The 12298-nt window shown below is 39.6% G+C and overlaps 1 protein-coding gene across 1 annotated transcript in view; it reads left to right on the forward strand.

Annotated features, from left to right (window-relative positions):
- LOC306882021 (extracellular tyrosine-protein kinase PKDCC-like) overlaps positions 1-12298 on the forward strand; it is a 35432-nt gene that overhangs the window by 10382 nt on the left and 12752 nt on the right. The window contains exons 3-5 of the mRNA XM_079436448.1: positions 9621-9895; positions 9994-10073; positions 11245-11352. Coding sequence (XP_079292574.1) covers positions 9621-9895; positions 9994-10073; positions 11245-11352 — 463 coding nt within the window. The remainder of the gene's footprint in view (positions 1-9620; positions 9896-9993; positions 10074-11244; positions 11353-12298) is intronic.

Below are 12298 nucleotides of genomic sequence, written 5' to 3' on the forward strand. Positions count from 1 at the left end.
TTGATTGATTGATTGATTGGTTAGTTATTTATTTATTTAAACCTAGAAATAAACAGAATTTTTAAGAAATTTTGGAACAAAAGTAAACAAAACACCTTGATAATTTTTCAATTTAATGTTTTTTTCCCTACATTCAACGTATTAAATTAATTAAAGCTTATTGAGAATTTTAGATTATTTATGACATTGTAAATAATTATATACAGTGTGGCCCAAAAGTCTGAAACCATACAAAAAATCTGATTGATTGATTGATTGACTAAATGAATGATTGATTTAGACTCAGTAATAAGTAGAAAATTTCAAAAGTTTGAAATCTGAATTTTGAATTTTGAAGAAAAAAACAACAACTTTTTTTCATTCAACTTATTAAAAGAATTAAAGGTTATAGTGAATTAAAGTTTATTTATTACATTGAAAAATATACAGTGGGTCCCCAATGTCTGAAGCTACATTGAAAATCTTATTTATTTATTTATTTATAAATAAATAGAATATTTTAGAATTTTGAAAAAAAAACAACAACAAAACAAAAAACGTTGATTTTTCTACTTTTCATGGACATTATGCTGATAATATAATTTGTGGCAGGAAAAAAATACATTTGAACCCCACTTAATATTATTTGAGAAAGATGAATAAATTGGGAGAGGCCCGAAGATACAGCTCATTTACCACAAATAAACAGAAGAACCAAATTACATTAATTTCATAAAATTACTACCATTTCATAATGCACTATATTCTATGAAGCTGTGGGACAGTGGTTCATGCTTTTGCCTCCTACCCAGTGCTCATGTGGGTAATAAATGTGACATATCCTCCTCTCTCTGCCCCTAATAATTCTTTCAGCAGTGTTTCTCTATAATAAAACACTTTCAAAAAAAAAAAGGTCCACGCTGGTAGAGGACAAAAAAAGCTTGTCTGATGCAGCTCTTCTGGAGAGCTGGCTGTGTGGGACGTCCCACACTCTGCTCTCTCTGAGCTTGCCTGATAGACACGTCTGATCGCTATCGCTGTGGCTGCCTCCCATAATGATTTGCTATGACTTCCTGTGTGCCGAGGATGAAATTGAATGAAGTCCCTATGAGCCCTTCCTCTGATAACAGACAGCTGTTAAAAAAACAACATATGATAATCAGTCAACATGGGCTTTAAATGAGAGATGTGTAATGTGTTAGTAATTTAAATGTATGTATATAAAATTCATATGTTCTAATTATGTGATTACAAGCCAACAGAGACTAAAGCCGTCCCTAGAAGTGTATTTTACTGGCCTGTCACACACTTACACACCCAAACACTGATTCACAAACACAGATCAACTCACTCGCTGCACAAAAGCGAAGGCACTGAGTAAACATTCAAGCTTTGATAGGGAACGCAGCACACTCGTCTACATGTCAACACAGCGCTGTTCAGTTCAGCAGAACAATTCATCACTCTGCTTTTAGTTTCAATAGACTTTCAGCATTACCAATTCCTGTCTGTGGCAGCCTTTCCATTTCCATAACTCATTGCTACCATAGTATTCTGCTAAATATATTTATTAGGCTCATATTTCAGAGTTATATTTCAGTCATACTGAATGAATTTCCAGTCTAGAACAAAGAAACCTTTTTAATGAGAATAAGACAAGTGTCTTTCTGTCCCTGCTGTTGATTTTCTCATGGTTTTGATTGCCTGACCTTCTCCTTTCTAGTGTTTCTATTTTTAGACATTTTATGAATTCCTTTATATAATTTACACAACTGTGGGAAAGTAGCCTACGAGTGTGTGTGTGTACGAATTGTTTCATCAGGTATAGTTCTGATTTATTTCAGTCAATCCTTTGAAAAAAAAAGTGTATATATACAGTTATATAGAATTGACTGTAATTTTCATTTTTGGGTGAACTATCCCTTTAAATAATGTATTCAGTATCCATAATATCTACACTGGAGGTCATATTAAAGATGTAGATGTGAACACAATACCAAGAGACTTTCTAATAATGACGAATGAGCCTATAAGTTGTTCTCATTTGTCAGTGTGGAAAATGAGAAACTGGAAATTTTTCCTCTTCTCTTGCCTCTGCAACATCAATATGAGAGACGTTAATGTATTTTAGACATTCAGTCATATGCTGCATCCGAAATCACTCACTAATTTACTCATTCCCTATTTACTATTTATTGAATGTAACACAGTTCACTATATGGGTACGGGAGAGCAAATATGTGTAAACACTACGGCACATTGTGTATGAGGTTACATAAGTGTTGCGTCCCAAATTAAAAGCTTTTGAATTCCAAAGTGACATTTCAGACTGAAGCATTTCCAAATATCAATAATCGGATTTGCAAATTTTGAGATTTCCTGCATTTCTTTACTGTTCAGACTCCAAACAATGGATTTGAGTAAACGGATTTGAGACAGAACCACCCCAAAATCTGATTTGCTGCCTGTCTGAACAAAACCAAGTAGTTACGTTCATTCCACATGTGTTTATAAATGCTAAAGCATCCTGTCTCTTTAAGACTGTCCTCTACAGCCACACTCCCAGTGCGCTGCTGGGCTCTTTTTCTCTGTATGCATGTGGAACAAAGCAGAAACACCCCAGCAAAATTTGAATTGCGTATGAGGCACTAATAGACTCTGGGGAGACCGTTGAATCCGTTGACTTCCAAACAGCTCATTTAGGTCCAAAGTGATTTCCTCTGCACACTGACGAAGGCTTTTATGCCCTCTAGACAACATGGGCCTGGGAGCGACGACACACCCGTTCACACACCAGCTCAACCAAATGCATTACAAACAAGCAAACATTCACATGCTTGCATTGGTGTACCAATGAAAAAAAAATGCTTGGTACATTTTTGAGGAAACCAAATATGTTGGGGTATTTTAGACAGCCTAGCGTCCCTTACAATGGCTTTCTCCTCAATGGTTTTACCAAATCTGCCCCGCGTTAAGCTAGACAGCAACCCGCACGCAGTCACACAGTGTTATGGGGCTGACCTTTCCCAGTAGTTGCTAATCCGGAGTGTATTAAAAGCAGCTTTTGTCTGTTGTGAAAGGCATGGGCAGTGTCTCCTCCACCCCCCCATCTCCTCTCTGTTTGCTTCTCTTTTATGTTCTCCTCTCCTTCTTTCAGTTGCGTTCACTCCTCTTTGCGTCTCCGTCCTCCTCTTCTTTCCCCGCGGTCGTCTAATACTCTGAACTCTGCCCTTAAGAACGTGGTAGATGTAGGTGTCGCTTGAATGCGAGGTGACACCAGCTGCCAGAGCTTCAGCCTCTGTCCTCGTACCCTCATACACAATAAGAGGTCTAATCCTCAAGGAACACACTTGTGGGCTCGCAGACATGCACTGCACAACGGGCCTTGCACACTCAAGTGGCTGCATTGGTCATGCAAGGAGGTGCTTCAAGTCCCTAAAAGCAGTCGCAGGTTTGCCCGTTTTGACAGGGTAAACCTGGTGGTCTCAAATCCGGAACCAGTTAGAGGCAGGTTAAATGTCCCCACTAGGTACAGTTCTCAAAAAACGGCACCAATTTATTAGCGTCCAATGCAGTGGCTTACATTAAGTTGATGGAAACCCTGTTTCTGTTTTTGTTACACAGTACCACAACTCTAGATGCAACATTTTCTCTGTTCATCTGAAATGAAAAATGTGGTAACACTTTAGTGTAGGGACCAATTCTCACTATTAACTGATTGCTTATCAGCATGCCTATTATTAACGTATTGCCTGTTTATTATTACTTTTTGAAGCACATATACTGCATGACCATATTCTACATCCCTAATCCCACCCAATACTTAAACTTAACAACTACCTTACTATCAATCAATCAATAATAATTTTATTCCGGTCTTCACAAACAAATTTTCTAATAATCAACCCTTTTAACAATTCTAATAGCTTTCATTTGCAACCTATATATTGATTTTAAGTTGGTTTTATATGTGTGACCCCACACCTCCACACAATAAGTAATGTATGGAACTATGAGCGCACAATACAATATATATAAAGTTTTTTCATTCAAAATATGTTTTATTCTATTTAATATTGCAATGGATTTAGACAGTTTTGTTTTTACATGATTAATATGTGATTTCCAACATAATTTATGATCAATTATAACACCCAAACATTTATTTTCATACACTCTATTTCCTCATTATTAATAATTACTTTCACTTTATTGTTACTTTGTCGAGTACTGAATATTATAAACTTTGTTTTACTTAAATTCAGTGAAAGTCTGTTATCATCAAACCATTTTTGAAAACCCTCAATTCTATTTCCACTGTATTCAGAAGCTGTTCCAAACTTTTTCCAGAACAATATAAATTAGTATCATCAGCAAACAAAACCCTTTTTAATACTTTAGACACTTTACCAAATATAATTTATGTACAGTACAAACAATTTATGGCCTAGCACTGAACCTTGCGGCACACCACAAGTAACTTTCATTAAATCTTATTTAACATTATTAATTTGTACAAATTGATGTCTGTCATCGAGGTAACTTTTTATCCAAGCAAAAGCTTTCCCTCTTATACCATATCTCTCCAGTTTCATCATTAATAATCCATAATCGATAGTGTCAAAAGCTTTTTTTTAATCTAGGAACACCCACATGGTATATTCATTATCCATTGAAGAAGAAATCTCTTCTACCAGTTCCATCACAGCCATTGAGGTTGACCTGTTTGTTCTAAAACCATACCGATGATCACGCAATAATTTGTGTTTATAAAATGATCAAGCCTACGCACAAATATTTTCTCTAAAATTTGAGAACTGGGAAAGAAGAGAAATTGATAGGATACTATTAATAAGCAGCAAATTAGGAGTTTATTAAAGCAAAAGTCATAGTTAATGGTTTGTCAATAGCGACAATTGGACCTTAAATTAAAGTGTGATCAAAAATTGTATGTATGATGTGCAATATTTTAATTTACATATAAAGACGAATATTTTTTTATAATATGTATATTTTTTTTAATATGTAATAAAAAAAAAAAAAAGTGTAATTAACCTATAACCGTTACTGCGGGCAGTGATGGCATAATATACAGAATTAATGTATTTCCCTTATTTGTTATTAACTTATGTTACATTAGTTATGATTTTTTATTTAGGTTGCATTTCCCATCATCTAACAGTCACTTAGCATTTACATTAATAATTCAATAACATTGTTAAATGGACTGTAACCTTTTGCAAATCTTAATAAATTTTTATTCTGTATTGTAACGAGGAGGCAGTGTCTTTAAGATCCATGTGCAGCTTTATCATCATCACACAAGAATGGTCATACAAGCATAAGTCAATCACAGGCGTCAGGTACCACGTAGGCAATGCAGAATCATAAACTGAGTTCGGGCTAGAGGTCTGGGCAGGCGGCAGACAGATAACAAAACAGATCAGCAAGGCAGGCAGAGTCAGATTAGGCAGGCAGAGTGCTTTCATAAACGGGTAAACAATCCAGGTCGGCAACAGGAAATTAAACACGGAATAAACGCTCAGAAATGTCTGCATGGCAAGAACAAGACTTTGCAATGAGAGCAAGGGTGGAGCAGATTAAATAGACCAGTCAATGGGGAACACCTGTGCAGGTAATCAGTCTCAGGTACGGGGTGTGAAGGTAAATGAAGTTCGAATGACAGAGTTAATACTCAGGTGAGGGTTCCCTCTGGTGGTGATCGGAGGGAGCCACAGAGGCTGAGTTCGTGACAGAGCCCCTCCCCTGGGAGCGGCTCCTGACACGAAGAGGCAAATGACGCCGGGGTCTTCCACGGGGTCGGACTATCTGGACGGTCTCGATGAAAGTCTGCGGTAAGAGAAGGGTCCTAGATGTCCTCCGCACTGACCCATGATTGTTCCTCCGGGCCGTACCCCTCCCAGTCCACTAGATACTGAAGTATCCTGCCCCAGCGACGAGAGTCCAGAATCTCTCGGACTTGATATGCCTCCTCGCCATCTGTGATCATGGGAGGAGCCCTCTTGTCACCAGCCTCCTCCTGGACCTCCGCTCCTCTCGGACCACCAGCGGGCTTGAGCAGGAAGACATGAAAAGTGGGTGAGATACGGTAATGAGCAGGTAGAGCCAAACGAAAGGAAACAGGAGTTATTTGTCTGAGGATTTTGAATGGACCCACGTACCTGGGACTGAGCTTCTTGCAGGGTATTCAGAGACAAAAGGTCCCGAGTAGACAGCCAGACCCACTGACCAGGTTGATAATTGGGATTGATGCGTCGGCGACGATTGGCTTGTTCAGTGGAACAACGAACTGCTCTCTGGAGATGTGTATGAGCCGCATTCCATGTCGCTGTAACCATGTGTTGACTGCAGAGAGTTCTGAGGGTTCCCCCGACCAGGGGAAGAGAGGAGGTTGGAATCCCAGAGTGCATTGGAAGGGAGTGATTCCAGTAGCAGGTTTGTGGAGTGAGTTGTGCATATTCGGCCCAGAATAGGTAGCGGCTCCAGTCGGACTGGTTTCTATGGCAGTATGAGCGAAGGAATCGAGTGAGTTCCTGATTGAGACGTTCCACCTGGCCATTGGATTGGGGATGATAACCGGAAGTGAGACTTACATTGAGTTTCTGGCAGATTGCGGTCCATACTCGTGAGGTGAATTGGGGACCTCGATCCGAGACCACATCCTCAGGAATACCGTAAAACCTGAAGACGTAATTGCACAGAGACTTGGCGGTCTCGAAGGCTGTGGGCAGTTTGGGTAAAGGGATCAGAGGCAGGCTTTGGAAAAGCGATCAATAACGGTGATGATGGTGGTATGGCCCTGTGAGGCTGGGAGGTCCATTACGAAAGTCGATGGCTGTATGTGACCATGGACGTTGTGGTATGGGTAATGGATGGAGCAGACCAGCGGGCAATTGATGAGGTGATTTGGAGATGTAACAGTTCTTGACGAAGGCGATCGTTTCAGGCTGAATGGAAGGCCACCAAAACCGGTTATTCATTAGTTGAAGTGTGACTGTTATACCTGGATCTCCTGAACTGGGGGTTGAATGGACCAAACTAAGGACTCGTTGTCGTAGAGCTTGGGGCACATATGTGAGGTTAGGTGGAGTCTCGGCTGGTGGAGGTTCAGTGTTGTGGGCGTTAGTGATTTCCGTCATAATATCCCATTGAATGGGTGCGAGGATGGAATGATGAGTTCTTTAGTGAGTTCCTCAATATATAATTTCATGGAATCTGCTTCAGGTTGGGACAGGGGGAAGATTCTCCCCTTGGGCGGTTGTGAACCTGGTTGAAGGTTAATGGCACAATCACCTGTTCTGTAAGGTGGAAGCTGGGTGGCTTTGGTTTTACTGAATGCCTCTGCGAGATCGTGGTATTCGGCAGGGAGTGGTAATTCGTGCGTGCATGTCACTTTTTTGGCTGAGGTAGAAGGGAGGCAATTCTGTCGGCAGGATTCTGACCACTGAGTAATTCGCCTTTCGGACCATGAGATTGAAGGATTGTGTTTCTCTAGCCAGGATAATCCCAGGATGATTGGAGTCTGCGGTGGTGAGAAAACAAATAGTCTGATGGATTCGGTGTGGAGAACTCCAACGCTTAATTGGACGTCTTCGGTGATGAATTGAACCTGGCTAGAACCCAGCGGCCGACCGTCTAGCGCTGCCACTGCCAGATGAGATACACAGGGGACAAGAGGAATGTTGTGAGCTTTGGCAAAACTAGCATCAATGAAAATTCCTGCAGCTTCAGAATCTATTAAAGCCTTAGCCTCCGTAATCTGCCCGTCGAATGTTAGAGTGACTGGTATTTCTAGAACAGTGGATGGATTCAAATTAAAACTCAATACATACATAGATTCCTGCGCATGCATCTCTCTCTCTCCTCCTCACTGAGGTGAGTGAATCCGATCTGCATGGGTTCAGAGTTAGAGAATGGAACTGGAGTGCCGACTGGAGCAGAGGAGAAATGAGGTTGACGTCGGAAACTAATAAGATTGTCAATCCGAATGGCCAGGTCAATGAACTTATCCAAGGTTTTGCCATCATCCCGACATGCTAACTCTGATTGTAGTTCCGTACTCAGACCCTTGCGAAAGTGAAGTTTTAACGGATCGTCTGGCCATCCTGTTTGAGCTGCGAGTGTGCGAAAGGAGAGGGCATAATCCGCTGCCGAACTTCTTCCCTGCTTTAGTGAAATCAGTTGCTCACCCGCCTCCTTCCCACCAGCGGGATGTTCAAACACCTCCTTAAACCGCTGGATAAAGGCAGTGAAAGTGGGAAAGACAGGATGATCATCACTCCATACAGCAGTGGCCCACTCCAGTGCTCTGCCTGTGAGCAGCAAGCAAACAAATGCGATGCGGCTATCATCGGTGGGATATAGCATGGGTTGTTGACTAACAAACATCGAGCATTGCAATAGGAAGCCTTTACACTTCGTGGGTGAGCCATCAAACTTATCTGGGAACGCCAGTCGAGGACTGGTGGATGTAGATGGGGTAAGGGCTTGGAGAGGTGAGCTTGAGGGAGATGTTTGGACTGCGGGTGTCTGGTGACGAAGATCCCGCAATGCCTGTAACATTTCTTCGGTCAACAGCATCAGGTGATTAAGTTGTTGCTGATGCATGGTTAAGATCGTAGCTTGGGCAGTTACCTCAGTGGTGAAATGGTAAAACGCTGCTGGATCGATTTCTGGCGAAGTCTTCTGTAACGAGGAGGCAGTGTCTTTAAGATCCATGTGCAGCTTTATCATCACACAAGAATGGTCATACAAGCATAAGTCAATCACAGGCGTCAGGTACCACGTAGGCAGTGCAGAATCATAAACTGAGTTTGGGCTAGAGGTCTGGGCAGGTGGCAGACAGATAACAAAACAGATCAGCAAGGCAGGCAGAGTCAGATTATGCAGGCAGAGTTCTTTCATAAACGGGTAAACAGTCTAGGTCGGCAACAGGAAATCAAACACGGGATAAACGCTCAGAAATGTCTGCATGGCAAGAACAAGACTTTGCAATGAGAGCAAGGGTGGAGCAGATAAAATAGACCAGTCAATGGGGAACACCTGTGCAGGTAATCAGTCTCAGGTACGGGGTGTGAAGGGAAATGAAGTCCGAATGACAGAGTTAATACTCAGGTGAGGGTTCCCTCTGGTGGTGATCGGAGGGAGCCACAGAGGCTGAGTTCGTGACATGTATAATGTTGTGATGCCTAAATTTACTTTTAAAATTTAAAATGCCATTAGATTTTAATGCTCAATTTTATATTTATTTAGATATAATAATGTAGAACATTTTCATTGGCCTTTTTGTGGATAACATGAAAATAATTATTGTCTTATCGATATAATAATTGTAATATTTGTGCATATACTTTTTATATAGATCCCCGCACATGACATGTGAAAGTAAAAATAAGTTAGTATGGCCACAAATGAGAAGATTTTTTCCCACAACTTATGTACTTGTATTTAAATAGTGGCCACATTAAATTTGTTGCCTCATTTTAATTCAATTGTGGCCGTGTTTTTTTTTTCTTGCATGTCATGTGTGGGTTAGGGTTATTATACACTCTCCATAATATATTCCATAATACAAAACAAAAGATTGCTTTCCATATTGACATTATTGCGTGTCTCTGCAGATCTGTCTGAGTCTGATGAGGCTGCTGCATTATTTGGCCCATTCGCCGCTCGGGTCCGTCACCCTGCTGGACTTCAGGCCGCGGCAGTTCGTACTGGTCGGGGGCGTGTTGAAAGTGACCGACCTGGACGACGCCAGTGTTGAGGAGACGCCTTGCTCCCCATCTTCTCCTTCAGACTGTCTCATGGAGTTCCCTGCCCGCAACTTCACCCTCCCCTGCCACAAGGGCCATTGCGAGGGTGTCAATGAAAAGAGAAACCTCTACAATGCTTACAGGTGTGCATTCATAACCTGAAATCTGTGCCAACTTCTGCTTTATTTGTGAGTTGTTGAAATATATATACTTTTTTTTTTGTTTTTTTCAATTGTGCCAGATTTTTCTTCACGTACTTGTTACCTCACAGTGCCCCCTCAGCACTGAGACCCCTCCTGGACAAAATCGTCAACTCTACAGGTGAGTGTGATTTCATTTAGATTGAAAACTGGGTCATATCAGCTTAAGCTGGCTTTAGTAACTTGTCTAAGGTGGTCTATCAGCCCTAACAGTCAAAACTAGATCCAGCAGATGGTAGTTCAACTGATCAGCCATCTAAGCCAGCTTGGACCAACTAATGACCATAAATGACTAGCTTGGACAAGTTAGAAGCCATGCAAACCCACATACAGTACCACCTGAAGCTTGTTTAACTTCAGGGCTCGACAGTGCTAGCCTTTAATTCACATTTAAATTAAAAATTAATTTCTGTGAACTGTAAAATTTATTTATAAGCATGTATGTGAATAAAGTCCCTGCAGGTAAAAAATAATAATAAAAAATAATAATAATAATTCCAGTTTTATCAAATATAACATCATTAAAAGTCTTAAATATCTTGAATGATATATAACAAACATCTTAAAAGCTGCACATTTTGGGCTTGCTTATAATTAATCCTGCATTATGCATGCATAAAGATGTTTTTCCCCTAGTTATTATTAGTATTTATGTTACACAATAAACTGTGTCTGCTATTTAATTCCATGCAAACTGTAAAAAGAAAGACTAAGCACATTATTTAAAATTTATTATTCTCTCTCGCTCTCTCTCTAGTGTTTATGTAGTTTAAAGTAGATCTATAACTATTTACATAATTATTAAAGACAGTTGAAGCAGTGTAAAGTTTGTAATTGGTGTACTTTGTTTGCATGGAAATGTCTCCTTTAATATGTGATATTAAGGAATAACACATATTAATTGATGCATTTTCATTTCATCCCATTTTTCAACTTTCATGTGCTGCTTGGGAAAAAAAGTAAGTGTCAAGCAATGTTTTTTTTTGCTTGCTCAAACATTCTCTCCCAACATTCCCTCCCAGATGCTTTTTATCTCTGCCCTTAATTCCTTTCCTCATGCGCTCTATCGTCATGTTCATCAGTATAATGGCATGTCAGATAGCGTTTGAAATCTGTTTTTCTAGGACACAACAGTCCGTGAAGCCACGGGTAGCGTGGGTGGCCTGGACTCGATCCCATCTTTCTCTCCCAGTGTCACGAAACTCCCACTTCAGCATCATTATGGAGGATGTTTTCTTAATGACAAACTGTAAAGCGTTATTAGTTGTTAATGCTGTATGAATGTGTTTCAGGGGAGCTGATATGGGGCACAGACGAAACTCTGGTTCACCTCGAAAAAGTGCTGGATGTCTACAGGAATGGACATTACCTCAAGAATAATACACAGACACACAAAACAGGTGAGTGACCTGAACAGATACCAATATACCTTGACCTTTGACATTAAATCAACACACTTGATGACAGCTCAGATGCTCATTCAGAAAGACAGTCTCATACACAGTTCTTACTCTGGTCGGCAGGAAAATTATGCTGCCTTTTAAGACTTTAAGACTTTTACGCATTGGCAGCATCATATATGTTATTCACAGATTAAGCAAATCCAGAATGCACTACAATGAACACACTTTTAATCCAAAACTGCAGACAGAGTTGAGAGAAATGTTTACTATATAGTAAATAGATTTCAGTTAATACTGAGCAATTTTCATTTAATTTGTAAAATTACTTTTTTGTTTTAACATGATTGATTTTCTTTTTTTCTTTTTTTTCTATGTGGTAGCACCAAAATCTATTAAAAATACTGTCTGTGAGAGTTATTTGGATCGGCCTTTTGTGTGTTTCTTACAATGAGCTGTAAATTGACATGAAAAGTCAGCAAAAAGGTTTTCAGATCAAGTTAAGTGCAGTCCACATTCAGAAAACTTAAATATACAAAATTTTTTTTTTTTTTTTTTTTTACTCAGTATTGTTGTCCAGTACAAATATTTGGAATCATTTACTTGATGAGAAAAATTACATTTAGGTATATTTTTCTATTTTAAAAAACAAAAAAGAGGTTTTACTTTAAACAAGAAAAAGTGTCTTATATGGGGTAAGAAACTTCATTAAATATATATATATATATATATATATATATATATATATATATATATATTTTTTTTTTTTTTTTTTTTTTTTTCATAAGAAAATCCTCTGTTTCCCACTTGTAATTGTGGTTGTGTTCATCTGCTCATCTCATAAATACAGTACAATTATTCTGAAATGACTAGACGGCAGCAGAATCCTGGCAGTGAATGGGTTTCCTCAAAGCTCCGTGGTATTAAACAGTTGTTCTGTCAGCAT

This window comes from Barbus barbus, assembly GCF_936440315.1.
Source record: "Barbus barbus genome assembly, chromosome: 16".
In the NCBI taxonomy this organism is placed as follows: Eukaryota; Metazoa; Chordata; class Actinopteri; order Cypriniformes; family Cyprinidae; genus Barbus; species Barbus barbus.